The 20,593-nt window shown below is 41.8% G+C and overlaps 1 protein-coding gene across 6 annotated transcripts in view; it reads right to left on the bottom strand.

The window, feature by feature from the left end:
- Nucleotides 1-20,593, bottom strand: part of Sncaip (synuclein alpha interacting protein) — a 152,123-nt gene that overhangs the window by 9,394 nt on the left and 122,136 nt on the right. For 5 of the 6 annotated variants that reach the window (XR_015046117.1, XR_015046116.1, XR_015046115.1 and 2 more), the window contains 5 exons: nt 16,202-16,327; nt 12,881-13,050; nt 5,451-5,543; nt 3,867-4,926; nt 2,667-2,737 (listed from right to left, as the gene is read on the bottom strand). Coding sequence is in view for 1 of the 6 variants with exons in the window: in XM_021150292.3 (XP_021005951.1) it covers nt 2,667-2,737; nt 3,867-4,926; nt 5,451-5,543; nt 12,881-13,050; nt 16,202-16,327 (1,520 nt within the window). In the remaining 5 variants the exon portion in view is untranslated. The remainder of the gene's footprint in view (nt 1-2,666; nt 2,738-3,866; nt 4,927-5,450; nt 5,544-12,880; nt 13,051-16,201; nt 16,328-20,593) is intronic. The other variant, XR_015046118.1, reaches the window with a different exon arrangement.

Below are 20,593 nucleotides of genomic sequence, written 5' to 3'. Positions count from 1 at the left end.
TTTAGAGAGGGTGTTGTTGGAGGTAGCCATATTCTGAAACAAGCTACCCCAGGCAGTCCCAAACTGGCAAGTGGATGCTTCATTGGCATTTTAAGACTAATGATAATACACATTCCTTCGGTGTTGTAAAAGACTCAGTCAACTCATCCTCTTGGAAGAAAAAAGAAAAGATAAATCTGTCTCCTATAAATCAAGTCATCTTCTGGAGTTAAGATGCTGAGAAGGCTGCTGTTCAAAGCAATAAAGCATGGATCTAACTTTAAGGACCACTGAAAAGAAATTCAAGAGTCTTTGCTATCATCTTGTGATCAATTTAGAAAACTAATAGCGGTCAGAACCTGGTACAGAACTGAGTGATGTTCTTTATGCTGCATTTATTGGTCCTACTTTTCTTTTACCAAGAAAAACTTAAAAAAAATAATTCTTAGAAACTAGGTTGTGATTCTAGAGTCCTGGAGTCGATACCACACTTACGTCTGCTGACAAGGGGAGTCAGTAGCAGGGAGCTATCAACACCTCCACTCAAAGTCTAGGTAACCCTCCACTATTTCAAGAAGTCAGCTGATGTTCTAGCAAGGTTTTTGGTCAAGATCTGAAGTCACCACTGATAGGTGAACCTCTGCACTCAGCTCACATAGGTAAATACTGCAGGCACCAGAGTTAGTTATGTCTTGTTCATTTAAGCATCTTATTCTAGCCTTAATTCCTTTATTTCAGGCAGAGAGGCATCCTTGATTTGTCTGTGGAATGGACTAGGCTTATGCTATCTGTGTGCAAGTAATGGAGAGAAAATTAAAATTTATTCTCTCCAATGTGAAAAAGAAACAATAAACAAACTAGATCTCCTGTTTTAAATGGAAGCCCATGCCAAACTAAAACCATAATAAAATATTTATTAGGCTATGGGTTAGTAAGATGGGGTCTGGATGGTCACTCGATACCGTGACTATACTTATTGTTAGGGTTTTCTAAGTATTTAGTGTTAACTTCCAACCTTGTCACTACACAAGGCCAGTGAATCTGCCAGCTAAATAACTGAGTCTTTAGAAGGACTGTTCCCTAAGTGCAGTGGGAAAGTGTTACAGTTGTCTCAGACAACGGAGTGGCCCTCTAACCTCATTCTGTGCTCTGAATCTTTGTAATCCTATTCAACGGAAAGGCTCGGCTTTGTTCCTTTCCTTGTAAAAAGGCAGGGTGAAACATTTCTGGCAGGAAGGATCTGCTGTGACATTAATTATCTTGTTCCCAGTTGCTCTAGGAGTCTGGAAGGCATTTTCCTTTCTGCTTCCAGGGAGTTTGCCAAGTCTTTGTGCTTCCTTGTCTCAGGCACAAAAAGCCTAAGTTTCCAGGCACCAGGAAGACACATCCAACCCAAGACAGGCACAGGAAAGGTGCGAGAATGGGGAACGAGGCTGAGTTGAGTAGGAGCTGGAAGGGCAAGGCTTTTTTATGTCACTTTCTCATCTCTAACACTGGCACTGAACAACACTCAACAGGAGCCTCTGTCACAGGATGGCTGGAAGCAGTCCTGACTGCATTCAGACCACCTGCTGTCAGCGGCTCACTAGTGGCTGTTAAGAATCTAAGGCGTTCTTCCTTCAATGCACCGAATTTTAATGAGACCCCTGATGATATCCCGCTAACACGGCTAACTTTTGTTTTCTGTCCAGACTGGACATAGACACAAACAGACTAAATCTGATCTAGGGAAGGACAAAAAGAGATTTCTAGAAATCTTGTATTTTGAACGAAAATCTATATGTTCAGTACACAAATTCTTTGGAGGATTCTTGAGCGATGCTGAATACCACCTCATGGCTTTTAAATTTCTGAAATGTTTTAAAGCCAACAGTTTGCGTTTAAAATAGGCTTCGAGGTTTACCGCTTCTCAAACAAACCCGTCGGAGAGGAACTGACACTTTAACATTTCCTGTAGCTCCGCCCACTTTCTGCCAGGTCAGGAAACACATACACACTGCACCTTAGAAGTCTATTGCCCAAGGAGAAGTCTTAGTCACTCACTGGTGACAAGGTCCTCTTTCTTGTATGTACACAGACCGCGCATTTGGACTTGTGAACATATTGTTTGAGAAAGACTCTTATTTTATCCTTGGGCCTTCATCAAGAACGGCTTCTGGACCAGAAGTGGTTTACAGTGCTAAGTGGAGAAGCTTCCCATGGCAGAGGCACCTTCTGAGAGGCATGCCCCTCTGTCATCAGCAGAATGATGACAAAAGGCACCTTCGGTTTATCAGTAGTGCTGAAGCAAAACCCCAGCTTGCACTTGAAGATCTGATTTCTGAAGGGCAGCTGACCCCTTCTACCTATGACTGAACCTAATTCTATACTTACTTGACACTAAGCTCCCTTAAAATGCAAACAGAAGGCCAAAGCCAACCAAGGAACATAGTGAGTTTGTGAACAGAGTAGACTCTCCCAACTGATGCTAGGATAAAGCCCCTCCAATGGGTACCAGCTACCTTCCTAGGACCTAGCTTCCACCTGAAGCCATGTCTCTTTGAGAGAAGGGTTGTAAGATTCTTCTCCCTTGGTGCTCTATATCCTTTGCCCCTGGCTGAAAACCATCGCAGTTGCATCATTTCAAAGCTCATGCAACTCTAAGCCAAGGCATGGCAGTGCCGCACAGTGCACTCTACGCCACATACCGTGCATAGTCACGTAGATGCTCTTCAACCAGCGCATTAGAGGGAAGATGGATACAGCTGCTGTACATCGCCTAGAGAAGTGCAATTAAGAATTATCTGACAACATGCAACAAGCTTATCACATGCACAGGTCTGGGTTAATCCAAGGCATGCAGGAGATATTAGAGAGAAGGTGTATGGGAAACTGTGGAGATGGTTTTAGCGTTATTGTGGCTTTAATTTTTAAAGCAAAAGGACTAGAGTCTTAGCCGGAGTATGCTTTTCTCTAGGTAAGACAAATACTTGGTAAAGTCGTTTATAATAAGGGAGATGGTAGATAATTTAAAAATTGGTGATGAGGCTGTTGAGATGGTTCACATAAACCTTGATTCGGGATCACAGCAAGAAATACAGATAGTTCTTGAGACCGTTGTATTAGGAACCCAACGAAGAATAAACGATAAGCTTCCGACACACTACTGGGTGGTTTAGTAAATGGAATAGTGAATGATCCAAGGCATTCCTTCCACGGAGAGCGTTGCACTTTGGCTGCTATGCTGTTTTTGATGGCATGACAAGCGCAGAGCAAGCAGAAATCACTGCCTAAAATGCCATTCCTATCTCTTATTCTTAGAGACGGGTTTCCAAGAAAGGCTGTTATAAATGACTTCACAATGCATGCTGCCTTCTCCTGTCCACTGGCAAGCCCTTCAGTCTCTCCAGTATCTAATCAACACTTAGAGAAGTGTGTGCTAACAGGCTATGTGGCAGTCCCTAGGGGATATTCATTTCAAAGGTTATTTGAGTTGAGTAGTTTAGAAAAAATGGGATTTCTATTTATGTGCTTTTGAAGTGGGCCTGAGTACCCAGTCCACAAGGAGTATAAACTCTTCCCGAGGCAGAATCAGTGCCAACAAAGGACCAATTTAATGCTGACGGGTGGTTTCATCTTGTATAAATGCCTCTTAGATTACAACTCCTAATGCCCAAAGCACAAGAAACTGGGATCAGACCTAATTTGTGATTTCTTTACCCACCTCTCTCTGCATTCTCCATAGTGCAAGGGCATTTATTTGAAGCTGGCACATTTCATTAAAAATAAATGAATTTCTGAATTTTGGGGTGACCTCCCCTCAAGGTGGCACAAGTCAGTAACCAGGGTTTTAACAATAACACAATCAATTGAAAGTAATACAAGCACACTCTCTAGATAGCACTCACTGCCTTATTCTTTCCTTTGCTCGCAGGGCTCACAGGATTTCCCTTGGCATCTGCTGTCTTCCTTCCAAGTGACGTCAAGGGTAGTGTGCAGGTCTTCAGCTGGCTGGCTGGCTGGTAGTTATTATTGTTGTTCTGATTACCACTTAAACTCTCCATGATGGATCGGAAGGTTCCGAAAGGCCTTTTCATTTGTTCTCCGGATTCACTAGTCCTCTGGGGGGCCCTGCCCCTATCTTTGTCTTTTTCTCCATTTAGTTCAAGTCCAGTTTGCTCCATTTGTACGACAGGCTCCTCAAAGGTCACTCTGAGTTTTGAGTTTTGGGATGTCCGGCGCTTGGATGATGGAGACTTGAGGGCACTCTTGGGGCTTGTGGCAACTTTCTGGGCAGTGGTACTGTCGGGACTGGACTGAGTAGCTTCTGCGGAAGGCTGGGTTGGAGGAGTCATCCCCAGGCCTGGACCATGGGAGTCCAAGTCTGGTTCACTGTTCTCTGAGGTGGGAGACGGGCTGTGTCCATCTAGGGATTTGGAGGCTTTCATACCAAAAGGAAACCTGCGTCCTGATGCCAGAGAGTGTTTCTTTATCATCAGGTGTAAGCTTTCTGCGCTGTCTGCATTCTCCACGCTTTCTACAATGGGCTGTGGCCTCGGCCTGTCTGCTCTTTTCACAGGAGTATTTTTGGGATCTTCAGAGTTGTTTGAGTCCGTGTCAGATTCACTCAACGACCTCTGCATCAGCTGCCTCAGTCGGGCTAGCTTCAGTTCCCTCTTTTCTAGAGGGATTTTTTTCGAATTCCTAGAGGATGCCTGAGCATCCTGGAATTCCAGTGACAGCTTTTCCTGGGTGCAGACATTCTCTGATATTTCTTTCCCCAATAACTGACGTAGGATTTTATCTGAGTCTTCATCTTTTCCTTTGGTCCTAGCCCTGCTGGAGACTGACAAACTTCCAAGAACTTGTATTCCCTCCTGGGCTCCCACTTTGCTTTTGCCTGTAGACTCCTCATCTGTATCTAGAGCTTTCCACTGTGACTTTGTAGAAGCTGGTGAGGAGGGTGAACTGAAAGGAAGATGAAGGAAATATAAGATGGTTTCCTACTGCATTTAATGCATCCGTAAGACCTTGCATAGCCTTTGATATGATTAGTGGTTTGTGGAAAACAAGATTAGAATTACTTAACATTTTCCTTAGAGCAATTAACAAAGACTCCATTCTATCAGCTGTAGCCAGAGCATAACATGTCCTAAACTTTATGGCTATAGAATTGGTCTGTTTTATTATTTACATACCACTTTTGAATGAATTTCCTTACTTCTGTTTCCAACAATCCAATCATCCTATATATTCTTATTCTCATTTCATGGATCAGCACATGTGGTATAAAGAAATAGAAAAGCTAGAAACTACCCCAGGTCCTGCGATCCCAGCAACAGATGTTTCATTGTGATATCTTTTAATTTATGTTTATAGGAGTAAAGTATTTTCTGCTGTCATTTTCTTGAAAAATGTTAAACAGAATAAACAGATATTTAAAGATTTCATCAAATACCCAACAACTCAAATACCAACGTAATTGGGATTACCTGGGTGAAGAAGGGAGGGACTTGCCCTCTGATTTCTGGGCTTCTAGAAGTTGTTGGAGTTGACTCTGCAGTGTGACACGCTCCACTGTCTGCCTGTAAGAAACAACCAAGGGACAGAAAGTCTGATACGTGGCCATTGGAAAACCAGAGGGAGAAGAATCTTCATGAAAACTCAGCAAATGGCATCCATTCAGAAGCTTTAAAACATGTTTAGTTAGTCTCCATCCTCATGGCTCAGAGAGTTTCCCAAGGAAGCAATCAAAAGTATTGAAAAGGACAGTTATTGTTCACATATGTGACAAGCCCTGAAGAAATTAATAGCTCATCAATAAGAATGAAGGAATTTCAGTCACTCCTGCAATGGCAACTATTAAAGCCATTTTACTTGAATACCTATGGACAGACCAAAAATTGTCTAATATTTGTGTGTGTATATTATTCTTTGCTAGTCCTAAATGAAAAAAGAATACTCTAAATACTACATGTAACACATTCTAATTTGTGTGTGCGTTTGTATATGTGTGTATGAAAGTGCACATGGAGACCAGGAATTGCTGTTACATGTCTTTCTCAACTGCTTGGCATCTTAGTTTTTGTGAAAGGTTTCTCAATGAACTGGGGGCTCATGGTTCAGCTAGAGTGGCTGGCCAGCAAGGTTTAGGGGACCTCCTTGTCTCTGCCTAATAATACCAGGATTATGGGTTCAAGCAGCTAAGCCTGCTACTATTACTCTAGGAAGTCTCTCTCCCCTCCGTCACTAAAAAAAGATCTAGAAGGATGTATTTCAGAATGTTATTGATGATTTCTAAGCTACTGTATTTCTTTGTTTTTGAGACAAGGTCTCTCTCTGTGTAGCCCTTGATGGCTTGAAATTCACTATGTAGATCAGGCTAGCCCTCTGACTTCTGCTACCTGACTATGTCTACCTCCTTAGTGCAGGGATTAAAGGCATGTAGAACTTTGCTTAGAAATTTAAAAAAGTGTTTACAAAAGTTACAAATAGTTTACTAACCATAAAAACATAATTAAACACAACACAAAACAACTACCAGTACTCTCTTTGGCTGACAGAGAGTTTTGTGCCCTCTTACTAAAAGGGACCATTAATGCACAGTAACATCCATTTCCTCAGGACATTGGCGTATATGTAACAGAATGTGCTTTAAAGTTAAGAAAATAGGTTGAAGGTCAAAGCTACAGGAAGAAAAATCATTTAGAAAATACATACTAATTATGATAGAAATTGGTATTAGTTAATCAACTTGACTCTGTTTTAGTCAGATGTTTAGTTTTTGGAGGCAGGGTCTTATTCTGTCACCTTGTGTGGCCTAGGGCTTACCATTTAGAGGGGCCTGGCCTTGAACTCACAGACCGCCTTCTGCCTCAGCCTTCCAAATTCTGGGATTAAAGCAAATGAACTCTTATTCTACAGGAGTGAGAAGCTTTTTTTTTTTTTTTTTTTGGATGCAGTATTGGTACAGTTTCCCAAGAATGTTTGTCCATGTCCAAATCCCCAGAAGGCATAAATAGGTCATGTTAATAGCAAAAGGGAAGTGACATTGAATACAGCTGAGGTAATATGAAGGTTTCACATGGAGGCTACGTTACCCTACTCATATAAGCCTTTTACAGTGGGAAGGACTTGATCCTGCTGCCAATGTCATACATAGAGGAAGGAGATTATGGGCTACAGGATGCAGCTGGGGCAACCCCATCTAGCAGCCAGAAGGATAGCATGAACCTAGTCATCCAAATGCAAGAAGCCGATCGATCCTGCAGCAATCTGAAGGAGCAGAGCGTGCACTCACCCTACAGCCCGTTTCCTAGGAAAAGTGCCTTGTAAACACCCTGATCTTAGCATTGCAACATGCCCGCTGGCCCCCTAACCTACAAAAACAGAAAGGCAAAGTGTCTTCTGTTAAGTCAGTAATTTTGTGATAGTTTGTTATAAGCAACGGGAAACTAGTATGGTTAGCATAAGAATAGTAACAGTTCTCAGGAGCTGGGGCATAGAACTAAATGGATGGGCCGAATGCATTACAATTACTACCTTATCTTAGGTGTGAACTAGAGGAATGGTGAGCCCCCCATTTTGGCACTGATTTGGGCCTTGATTACAAACCCGAGCCTGGCTAGTCACTTCTGTATCAGGGTGACTCAGGAAGACCTGTTTGGCCTTGCCATTGCTGATGCAGAGCTTGCCATTGACCCTGTCAGTCACTCCATACCCTCTGTCACCCTTCCTTGCCTCCTACATCATCTTACCCACCAAAGATCCCCCTCCCTATGTTCCGCACTTATATAAGCAAGAGGCTGATGCCATAAAGTCGAGTTCCTGCTTCGACAAGGCTCTTGGCTCGGTGTGTTTCTTTTGGGCCATTGACACTCGACATCCCACTAAACCCCAGAGAGACCCTGGCAGGACCCGGACCTCTCCCCTCTTGCCTGAACCTGCAGGCAATGAGCCAGCAGAGGAAGCCTGCTATTCTTGCATGGTATTGCTGCATATACTCAACAACTATGTCTGTATATTTCTAGAAAGTCAGTTCCTGACAGTGTCTTCTACAAGCCCCAGTATCTTTGTTTTTCTCATCTTTGTTTTACTTAGAAATGGTCAGCATTCTTTCTAACAACTCATCCCCCAAACCAAACCAAGTTTGTAACCTTATTTCATCTCACCTATACTGCCAAACTCACTGATTCAGACTTAATCACAGGGTTTAGCAGATGACTCTGACACTAAGTGCATTGGCTGCTTTTGTAGAGGACCTGGGTTTGATCCCTAGCACCCACCCTGGAATACTCAGAACAACAAGTAATACCAGCTCAAGGGGACCCAGTGCCTCTTCTGGTCTCCACAGTGACCTGTACACACATGGTACAGATATATACTCAGGCTCACACACATAAAATAAATAAACGTCAAGATAAATCTTAAGCAACAGCACTAAAAACAAAAACCACAAAGTTTTCTAAAGTAGGACCTAGCAAATTCTTCACAGACCAGATAGCCCATTTAGGCTCAGGAGTCACGAAACTTTCAGGACATCCATTCAGCTCTGTCCTTGTAGCATGGCTTTAACCTTGCATAACACACAGATGAACATATGTGGCTGTGTCCCAACCAAACTTCTTACAAAGAGAGTTGGTTAGCAGGCCTTGCCCACTTTACTATTTGCTGACGCTGGCTTAATATAAGACTAAAACTCCTGAATACATTCTACTTTGCTAGATAGGATGCATGTCAAGTGTCTTTGTGTGTGTGTGTAGGTGTGTGTTTGTGTGTGTGTGCGTTATTTTTAAGAGAGCTGAGAGTTAACTGCTCTAACAGAGGACCCAGGTTTGAGTCATAGCACCTACATAGTGGCTCCTAACCATGTATAACTCCAGTTCCAGGGGATCCAATGGCCTTTTCTTCAGGCACCAGACATACACATGGTGCACAGACATGTGCAGACCAAACACCCGTACACTTAAAATAAAATAAAGTGGAAAAATTATAAAAACAAACAGAAACACAGACAATATTTAGAACGGGAAACTACCCTGGGAACATGAGCAAGCTAGTGGGCTGGTTAAAGGTGCACACCCTAAAGCCATGCCCAAATTCTGGAGAAAGATACAGCAGGGGGTGGGGCTAAGGCAGGTACAGGAATATATATATATATATATGTGTGTGTGTGTGTGTGTGTGTGTATTTGTGTGTGTATTTGTGTGTGTGTGTGTGTGTGTGTGTGTAGTTTACTAGGTATCTTTTAGTCATTATGACACAATTTAAAAACATCACATTTGACATCAGTTGTGTTGACTGGAATCAACGGAACAATGGAGAACAATCTCATTCTTTAGATTTGCTTCCGGAAAGAATCTATCAGCCTTAAACACAGAGAGAAAACTTTATTTTCATACAGTGTCAGTGATTGCTGTAAGACTATCACAAACTCAGTGGTTTAAATGACAGGAAATTTTAAAAAAATATTTTTTGTTTTAATTCTATGTGTACATGTGAGTGCTTGCATATGTGCCTTGCAACCTCAGAGGGCAAAAAAGGCTGTCAGATCCTTTGGCATGAGAGTTCCCGGTGGTTGTGAACCACATGATGTGGGTGTTGGGAATGGTCTTTGGCAAAAGCAGCGTGTGCTATTAACCACTAAACCATCTCTCCATCCTCAGGCAAAAGCAAGTTATCACCTCACAGTTTTGGAGGCCCAAGTAGATTAAGATTAAAGTTAGGCATACTGTTTCTTCTGAGGCCATGTTGGTGTCTATCCTGTCCCGTAGGATCTACTTTCTACTGGCAAATGCTGGTTGCATGGCTTGTTGATATCTCCCCAAGAACACTACCTTCATGTTTACACGATGTACCCTCTGTGTATATGCTGTCTCCAATTTTTTTTTAATAGGGGTACTTGACATTGGGTTAGGGCTCACCCTCATGACCCTACTCGGACTCAAGATCTTCTGTGAATATCTGATTTCCAAATAAAGCTACACTGAAATATTAGGGCTTAGCACCTTTCTGGTGGAGGTAGAATTCAGTTCCAAATACCTAGGCTTACTAAGAGGGACTTCAAAAGAGCTGAGGTTTGCCATTTCTAGACAACAGCAATGGCTATACCCAGTTGGTAACAGCATTTGAAAAGAAGGAGGAAGAGGAGGGAAGAGGAGGAGGAAGGAGGAGGGAGAGATGATGACAACAATGATGAAAAGGAAGAGGAAGGGGAAGGGGGAGGGGAGAAGGAGGAGGAGGAGAAGGAGGAGGAGGAGAAGAAAAAGGAGAAGAAGGAAAGGAGAAGGAGAAGGAGAAGGAGAAGGAGAAGGAGAAGGAGAAGGAGAAGGAGAAGGAGAAGGAGAAGGAGAAGGAGAAGGAGAAGGAGAAGGAGAAGGAGAAGGAGAAGGAGAAGGAGAAGGAGAAGGAGAAGGAGAAGGAGAAGGAGAAGGAGAAGGAGAAGGAGAATCATTCAAGGCTATCTGGCCCCAGAGCTCACGATGGGCAAAGCTAAGGTGTTTTCCAGCCTTGTAAATTATTTCCTACCCTGCCCCTATCTGTTGCTAATGTCCCACAGCCTAAAAGACACAGAGCTCTGAGACTGTATCTGGTATTTCTCCATATGCACTTCTGTGTTTTCCCACTTCTTCAAAGTACATACTACATGAATGATTGGTACCCACAAGAGCACTTTACATATATGTCCCTGGGCTAACAATGTTTGCTCATAGCACTTGGACTTCAAGACAAATGAATGACTGTTGTCTGTCAGGGTACAGGGACTGTTTATCCCAGAATAACTAACAGAAGAGAGTGGTCAAGAACTTGAATTTGCAATGTTCATTAATAGAACAGCAACATAACTATTCAGCTTATAAAACGAATCAGAGTTGGGTATAAAAGCTGAGATGTAAAGAAGTCTGTTTTTCTTGGTGTTAAACTTCAGGACAAATATTCTGTAACTGGCTGTGATCAATTAGTTGTAATCACCACTACTCTTGGGCCAACACAGGACAAATATCCTATTGGATGATTTTCAAGTTCCTCTTTTTGGATATGCCTGTTGATCACTGGAGGGAGTAGATGCTGCTGCAACATTTTTAGTAAGGCATTGGGTAACATCTGCTTACATTCCCAAGATTTTAGGATTGAACCCAGGGCATCTGCATGTTAGGCAACTACTCTACCACTGAGTTATGGTCTCAGCCCCTCTTTACTTTTAAAATGCATGCCTTCTATTCTAGCTATTCCCTAGAACTTATTTTCAGGAAGCTACATAAGTACAGAAAGACTTAAGTAAGAGTCTATTCACTGTGGAAAATAAGTTATTAGGTTACTAATTAATGTACAGTCTTTCTTCAACTACAGTCAGCTACAATAAGATCTTGAAGTCTGCCCAGATCAGCTGCCATAGAGTTTTGTTTAACTGAGCAGTGGATTCTTGGAGGTAATCCTTTACATTTTAGGTTTAAAGTTTTCATTTTCTAAGAATAATTTAATCTCATTAGATTACTTTAGATGCCAGCAACATGAGGTCAGAGAGGATTTTATCTTTGAGGCAAGAGACAGCATGTAGGGAGACAAGGGGCTGCCTGAGCTCGGGGAAGACGCATGCAGAGGGTTCAAGGCCACATCACAGCGTTACATGACTCATATCTGCAACCTATTAAGGTCTGTTATCAATCCTGCCCCTGACCTCAAGTAAGTTGTATATAGGATACAGTTTTTTTTTTTTCCTCACTGAAGCCTGGTAGAGGCCTGGAGAGATGGTTTAGTGGTTAGAGGTTTTGCCTGCTCTTCCAGAGTGGTAATTCCCAGCATCCACAAGGTGGCTTACAGTCTGTAACACTAGTTCTAGGAGTTCTGGTGACATCATCTTCTGGTCCATGTGGGCAACAGGCATACACACAGTATACAGACAAATATGCAGGCAAAACACCCATGCACATAAAATAAAAATGATTTTTTAAAAACTAGGATAGATTTATCACCCAGTATACTAATATTGTTTTGTAATATATTATTCTACAGTACATCATAAATATCACTATTAATTGCATGTGAATATGCATATATCCTAAAAGTCAGATTTTACATTTTCCCCCTAAAATTTAGTTTAATGATTAAAGGTTTTTCTCCTTCTAATCTGCAAACTTGTTGGAATTCTGATTCCAAATTATCGAGAAAACTTCAATATGGCAGTTTCTATTTGTTCTGTAAGATCTCTAAAGGTTGAAGTTGGTTCCTCAGGCTAACTCCTTAGTTTCTAGAATCCTACCCAATGTACTTGCATTCCTTCTTATCTTCTTCAAGTATTTATTTTGTAGCCATCTTTCTGAATGCTCCTCTGACACCTGACAGACAATGTGTACCAGTTTGGCAATCAGTCAAGGAAAGAGGTGACTCTAAAAAAAAAATCACACTTCCATTCTGAACGCTAATTAAAATTCTGCTTTTTTTTTTTTTCAACACATTTGCTGCTGATGGGTATTAAGACACTTACCTGTAATTCCCCAAAGACACACTTTCCTTGCTGAGAAAAATGGAAATGGGGGTTCTCTCTAGTCTTCCCCCTTTCTCATACTCTTCCTGATTCTCGTCACTAAGGGTGAAAATCCAGAAATGATGCTAGCGAGCTGCCCAAGCCACGTTACACGTCCCCGAAGTGACACGAATTTCAGACAGATGCTTTCTCTCTACAAAGACTAATTCTCTGCTGGCAAACCTTGCTCTGAACCTAATGGCTTAGTACAATTTTGCCTCTTTAGAGCTGTTAGGCTCAGTGTGAACACAGGCTGTGAGCATGTAGGATGGAGGAAGAAAAGATGAGAGCGCCCAGACTCCCTTTATAACTAGAATGAAGGAAGCTTTCCAGAGCCCTTGGCTGAGATTTAAGCACAACAAATGCAAATCGGACTCTAGGAATCAAGAGAGCACTTACTCCTTTAGCTGCTTGGTCAACTTTACCACTTGTGAGGCCAGCGACATGCAGGTCTCTACCACCACGAGGTACCGGGAGCATAGGGTGTGGCCGTGCCGCTCAGCACTCTGGGAGGGCTTTTCCCCAGCGTGGTTCTGCATTGTGACATTTGCTCCATACTCCACCAGGGTCTGCCAGAAAATACAAACATGTGATTGTATCGGGACTTTCTTTTTATGAAACAGATTTGTGTGTGTGTGTGTGTGTTCGTGCCTAGTCCAGAAGAGGACATCAGATCCCTAGAGCTGGAGTTATGGATGGTTGTGAATTGCTTAGTGTAGGTAGTGGAAACTGAACTTGGAACCTTTGGATGAACAGCAAGCACTCTTAAACATTGAACAATTTCTCTAGCCCCAGGACTTCCTTCTAAACATTTTTTTTCTTTTATTAATTTTGAGAGAATGCTGGGTAGACATGTTCTCATTATTCCAAAGGCAATTAATTATCGGAAACCAAGGTGTTGGGTGGGAAACACCAATTCAGAGAAAAGCATTGCTAGTGATCTTCCTAGCTGTTATCAGTGGCCTTTCCCTTCAGAGCCAACAAAGATAGGATCAAACTGACATTACTATTTTCTTCCCCACCGGTAGCCTAGAGGGGCAGATCCAGAAAACCCTTTCTTTTATGAGATAAGCAGTGCAATGTTTGTGGTATTTTGTCATTTTGATGGTTGGGGGTCCAAAAGAAAACATTCTTAAAGCCAGAGGTATCTGTGGGATATGGAATGGAATTCTGTCTCTTCTTATTCTTTTGGATAACTGGTTTGGGGGTGACATTTCCTTAGGTTTTGCTAGGCCTACATGATGAAGAAAAGAATAACTGGAAAGAAAGAGATGGTATAGTGCAGGGGTTAGCAACCTGTGGTCATGACCCCTCTAAGGGTCAAACAACCCTTTCATAGGTTTGCCTAAGACCACTGGAAAATTTTACATTACAATTCAGTATAATAATTACAGTTATGAAGTACCAATGAAAATACTTTTATGGTTGGGGGTCACCACAACACGAGGAACCATCTTAAAGAGTCACAGCTTTAGGAAGGTTGAGAACCACTGCTCCTAGTGGCATGGGTGAGGCTGAGAAGCAGCTTATTGGGGGTATGGCAAAGATATATAGCTTGAGCAGACTTCATAGTAGAGAACTTGGTGTGAACTTGACTCTTTCCCAAAGGAGAGGGTTCTCTAGAGTAGCGGGCAATGGATGCATCATAGATGGAAGGAACTATATGGCGTAAAGGAGGCATAGCAGGAACTAGGTCTCTCATGTCAAATACCAATGGAGATACACTAGAGGATCCCTGAAATACCCAGAGGTTGCCATAGAACACGACACTGAGCAAGGCCAGATGAAGAGGCCATGAAGCAATGACTCCCAAGGAAGCCACATAGCCTTTCTCAGCTGAATAAGAGGACATTTGCATTTCTTTCTTAATGCTGTCTCTTTGTGTTTGACAGTGCAGTTGGAATGGGGGAGGGTAGGATCCCACGCGGTGTGTTAAAAGCTAACCTTGCCTCGTGTGTGATTCTTTCATCTACAGTCTGAGTGTGGAGAAGAAGAACAGTGTTTGAATCAGACCTAATATGGAGGTTTAAAACTGTTCAGAAGAAAGATTTAATAGTCAAAAGCAAGTGGAGAAGCTTTGGCACTTGGCCAAAGTACTGTGAACAGAGGAGAAGGATATTTCGTAGGCCATGGCTGAAAGCAATAGTTTAAACCATGACAGTGGTTTCCTTGTGATACTGTGATGTTGTTAGAGTCTGCAAGGAGGCTGTCACATGAATATTAATAACTTGTTGATCCTGATGAATTCTTTGATGACACAATGATACTGAAATCTCAGCTTATTTTGGTAGTGATGATTTCCAACCCTCCCGAAACTGTTGTGTTGAATTTCATAGGCTGCAGACTCAGAGGTCATCAAAGAGCTTCATTTTCCTTTTAATGATTGCTCTCCATGAAAGGTCAGCTTTCCATAAAGCCACTTCCTCCCCTCCGGCCCCTTCTCAGGGTGTCACGGAGACCCTGTCAGCAAGGAGCTCCAAGAGGCTCAGGATAAACCTGTACTGTTATTCCTGTTCTTGACTCTGACCCCTGCAGTCTCCGTCCCCTTTTCACCCATAAGGCCTCTTACTTGCTCTAGTCTCTCATCATTATTATTTTTTAATTTCACACACGATGGATAGATCTTGTCTGAGTTACCCAAGTTTCTATGGCGTTTAGTGCCAAAAACATCATCTGTGTGAAGTGGAATGAAGGATGTCTGGGAAGGACTGACCATTTCTCTTCATATATTAAAAAAGAAACATCTAAAATTTAAATAGAAATAGTAACATGACCTGGAGTTTCTTCAGGCTTCAGCCACTTATTAGCTTATGAAATGTTTATTTCAGGGTTCTTAAGCATTGTTTCATCAAATGGAAAGATGCATCTTTTTTTTTTTTTAAACCTTCATTCATGTCTTTCTTCCATAGAAAAGCACTACTTTTCTTCGGAATCGTTTTGCACACATTGGTAAGAATTTTGACTTTCTCTCCATTCTACACTTTCTTATCACTCCTTTCCACATTGGTATCTTAAATGTGGAGATGCATAATTGCCAATGCCGTTGTGAGGACATCCAAGTATTCTGAATATTCCCTCTTAAGTTCGCTCTCCCAAGAGCAGATGTGTAAATGCACGACCTCTAGAGAGCTTCTTGGGATTCTCAGCTTTTTTGTTTTTATTAATTTTCACTGTTTTTGGCATACATTTTCGTGATGTTCTGAGCAGCTGGCTCTCGCTGCCCATCACTCTGTCTCAGATGTAGTCTTCTCTTCCTGTAGAGACCCTATTCTCAGGCAGAGCTCCCCTGTGACTTAAGTCAATGGCTACAATTCTTTCCCCTTCCCTGTGGCTCTGCTTAATAATCTCTAGCTATCACTGTGCACAGAGAACATGAGGCTGTTTGGAAGGCCTGTTGGGCTAGAAGTCTGAGGCTACTTGAGGCTCTTAGAGAAACCAAGGTCAATCAAGGCTCTGGTCTGATGAAGGCCCAGGGAATCAATTGCCTAGCCTTTCTAATTCTGGGCATTTTGAGTGCATTTATGAAGCCCAGTCCTACCACAGAGAAAGAAAACTATAATACAAAGGAAGTCTATAACACAAAAGCTGATTTAGTATTTTCCTAAAAACAAAAGTCCTCCCTTCCCACTATGGTTCCTTCCTTCCTTCTCTCCTCTTCCCCCATTTCTCTGTTTTATTTCTCGTTACCCCTTCCCGACGTTGAAACAGCAGGCTATGCACCTGTATGCATCCAAGGTAGCCATGTTGTGAGGCGACATGAACAGCACTGTTGCCTTCCCGGTCCACTTCATCCAATGAGATGCCTTGTTCTTGCATGAACTGAAGAAGCCACAGTAGGATCTTTTCCTATAAACACAAGAGTACTTGGAATGAGTGGGCTAGAGAGAAGTTGAATATAAAGACAGAAGGAAAGAATGCTTTAAACTCATGAGCCGTATGTAACATCAAACATTGCTTAGCATATTAAAAAGGAGATTCCTATTCAGTGCGCATTGAAAACCTCTGGGTCGAACTGAAATGAGAAAGAGGATCACACAGAGGATGTTCAAAGTAGGAAGTCACCTTGGAAACAGTCTTGTTACTAATGCCACTGACGGGGAAAAAGATTCACAGAAAGTCTCTATCCTCAGTCACATACCTGGAAGGATCTGAAGTTGGAACCCAAATCCAGGTCTTTGATTCAAGTCTCTTCGGCAATGTTTTCAGTTCTGTTAAGCTGCCCATAGGCTTCAAGCTGATTATCACAGGTTTTAGACAAGCAAGATGAGACAAATCCACTTACATTAAAATCCATGACTCCTAATCCTGAATATCCTCCAGTCCACAGACTGGACATGAATCAACACACTAAGCTGTCGAGTACAAGATAACCTTGCTGAGATAAAGCAGGAACTTCTTGTCTTTTTCTGTGACCAAGGGTGGGTAGTATTCTAAAAGTATTATGATTTCTTTTTTTGTCATACTAAACGGAAGGAACCAAAGGCTCAGAGACCAAATCAGAGACAAGCAGCCGAGAGGTTTCATCTGTTTGTAGGTCATCCACCGAATGACTTGTGGTATTTTCATGTCATGACTTTTGGAGAAAGCAAGGAGATGGGGTTTCACTGTTTTAAAATAGAAAAATTAAATATAAAGTTTAAAGGAATGGGAAGGGTAAAAACAACAGCGGGAGCTTAGTGGGTGGAACATGACATTTAAAAAGATGATCATGTGTTTGAAATAGCCTTGGAATTTTTTTTCTTCTTAAACTTTTAAAGGATTTTTGCCCCCTCTGGTTATTTGCTCAGACTGATCATGAACTTTTTATACTTTTTTTTTTTTTTGGATTAAATTTGCCTTCATCTTTTGAACATGCCAGCTAATCTGCTAAAGGAATGTTGGATCCAAACGGCTAACTCCTTTCATGTTTTCCTCTCTGCTGGTGGACAGGGCACTGTTTCGTAAGGGATCTGAGACACAGAGGACAGACCGAAGGTTTGTGCCACAGTCTGGCCAAGCAATCAAGCTGGGGTAAGATCCTTCAAAGACAAAGTGAGGAGAGTGGAAGTGATGCCTACATCTGAGCAAGAAGGCACCTGGGAGGTCAGGATGAATACTAGCTGCAGATGTAAATGAACTTTGTAGAAAATCAAAGGAGGTCCTCAGGGTCCCCCCCAAAAATGAGGTGAGGCTAAGCCTGGAGGCTCAAGTTGAGATTTAGAAATTGGAGAAGAAAATCTGATAGGCTTAACTCTTTTCTTCAAAGGCTCAGCTTACAGAAAACTGGAGCTGATGTTGGGACCAGAATGGATAATGTTTTTATGTGCTTGAGGCAATAGAATGGCTATCTTACTTTTCCTAGTTAACTAGGGGTAAAACAGTGGATATTTATTTATTTATTTATTACTTAGAAACAGGTTATTGTGTTATGTAGTCTAAATACTTCAAAATTTTCAACAATGGACTAGAGAGATGGCTCAGGGTGACCACTGCATTTTGAGACCCAAGTTCAGTTGCTAGCACCCACATTTCCTCATAATTCTACCTCCAGGAGATTTAACACCCTCTTCTTGCTTCCCTGGGTATCATTTCAAAACTGTCAGTGGACTAGGGATTAGGAGGCAGAGGCAGGTGGATCTCTTTGAGTTCATGGCCAGCCTGGTCTACATAGCAAGTTCCATGACAGCCAGGGCTACATGGAGAGACCCTGTCTCCATAAACAAAACAAAAATAAAAGCTAAAAAACAACAAAGTCTCAATGAGTAGAAGTATATCAGACAGTCTCACCAAACACAGAATGAGACATCTTTAAAAGGTCCTTTTCAAGCTTGGGGTGACTTGGTTTTTTTCCAGGATAATACATCATAGACTCTTAAAACAAAATATTGGAAGAGATTTTAGGAAATCATCCAACTCAATTTTGCTTTATAAATCAGAAAACCAGAAGTGTCTTAGTCAGATTTACTATTGCTGAGATAAAACACCATGATCAAAAGCAAGTTGAGGATGCTTGCACATCACAGTCTGTCACTGAGAATGTCAGGTCCGTAGCTCATGCTGAGGTCATGGATGGATGCTGCTTACTGGCTTGTTCTCCGTGTGGTTTACTCAGTGTGCTTTCCTACAGAACATCAGCCCTGCAATGGCACCACCCACAATGGTCTGGGTCCTCCACCATCAATCTCTAATTAAGAAAATGCCCTATAGCCAGATACTACTCAGGTATATTCTCAATTGAGGTTTCTTCTTCCCAGATGACTTGAAGCTTGTGTCAAGTTGACATAAAACTATCCAGGAGAGTGAGGAATGTTGCCTGATTTCTACTGGCTTCCTTCAGCAAGTAAAGCTCAAAAGAGTTTAAGGCATTTTTGAAATGTCTTATTTGTAAAATGTCTTGTCATGTGAATTTTTCTATTTTTCAGATTCAATTGAATTTTTTTTAGTGCAGCCCATTCTTCTTGCATGGACCCTAAAACTGTAGTGTTTTGATTTTTAGTAATGGGATTGGCTGCAATAGAATATGCTGGTTTTTTTTTTTTTTTTGAGTCTAGGAATTATCCTAGATGTGGTAATGTAGAGAAAAATCTATGGCCCTTGACAAAGGGTAAGGTAGAATACGACAGGCAAGGGTTATATGAGAAAAGGAAGTTGCCCTGGCTCCTGAGTGTTCTGAGTCAGTACCAGCTAAACAGTTACAATAGCCACTCATCTTCTTATAGTGGCTGTTGGAGACCTTACCTAGGACTCACACAAGGCATGTGGTGGTTTGAATATGCTTGGCCCAGGGAGTGGCACTATTAAGACGTGTGGCCTTGCTGGAGGAAGTGTGTCATTGTGAACTCAGGCTTTAAGACCCTCCTCCTAGCTGCCTGAAGCAAGTCTTCTAGTGGCCTTTAGATGTAGAACTCTCAGCTCCTAGTCCCTCATCATATCTGCCTGGACCCCGCCATGCTTTCTGCCTTGATGATAATGGACTGACCCTCTGGATCTGTAAGCCAATCCCCAATTAAATGTTGTCCTGTATAAGAGTTGCCTTGGTCATGGTGTCTCTTCACAGGAATGGAAACTGTAAGACAAGGCAGAAACACTTTTACTGACTCAGATCAGTGTTTTGCCTGGTGCCTCAAATTCTGTTTTTTGTTTTCTATAGTACAGTTCTTTCATAGGAAACTATATAAAAGACCATGGGGATAGAACAAGAGGTACAGAGGAAGGCAGAGGGGGGACAAAATGTCAAAAGGCCACGTGTGATATGAGAGTAGAATGGAGGATACTGGGGTAAGTTGGCTTAAGGGTAGGAGGGCAAATGGGTGAGAGGTGAGAAAAGAAAAGAAACAACAACAACAACAACAACAACAACAACAACACACACACACGTATATATGCACCATATAAAACCTAATTGTTAAAAGCTTATAAAAACTAAAAATATATACAATATTAAGATAAGGCAATTGACCTTTTTAGTATACCCTGGAAAGGTATAAAAACTTGTCTGTCATACCATTTGGATGGGCATTACCCAAAGAGACTATATAAGTGGTCTTCTGATTATGTGAACGGACTTCAAGATAGATGTGAAGATGACTAGTTACCCTGATTTTCATATAAGATCTTAAACACCCATTATGTAAGAAATTGGGCTCTGATTTTGAGGCACATAGAGATGTAGAGCCCTAGAATGGAATAGTGACTTATTTGAAAAAAAAATACATCAAAAAATAAGCAGGAGAGATAATGGACATTTATCCAACTAAGAAGGCCTTCATTGTTGCATACATGGGCAAGATATATATTTAATGATGTCTACCACCTCTCCTAGCCTCTTTTCTTTCTACTGCTCCCCTTTTCCTTCTTCCCGTCAATCTCTGTCTGCCCGTCTGTCTGTCTGTCTGTCTGTCTGTCTGTCTGTCTGTGTTATTTTCCTCCTCCCTTTCAGGAGGCTATGTTAGGAGAATGCAATATCAAATCTTTATTTTTGGTAAGTATGGCTTTCAGAGAACATTCAAAGCAGTCACATGGATATAGAAGCTTGTCTGTATCATTTCTATTTTGAAGAATAGCTCTCTAATACAAAGTCCATCCATCCATCTATCAACTCACCCACACATCTATATGTATGCTTTCAACTTA

This window comes from Mus caroli, unplaced genomic scaffold, assembly GCF_978045245.1.
Source record: "Mus caroli unplaced genomic scaffold, Mus_caroli_1 scaffold_19, whole genome shotgun sequence".
Classification (NCBI taxonomy): domain Eukaryota; kingdom Metazoa; phylum Chordata; class Mammalia; order Rodentia; family Muridae; genus Mus; species Mus caroli.
This window is presented reverse-complemented; position numbering and strand designations above follow the sequence as displayed.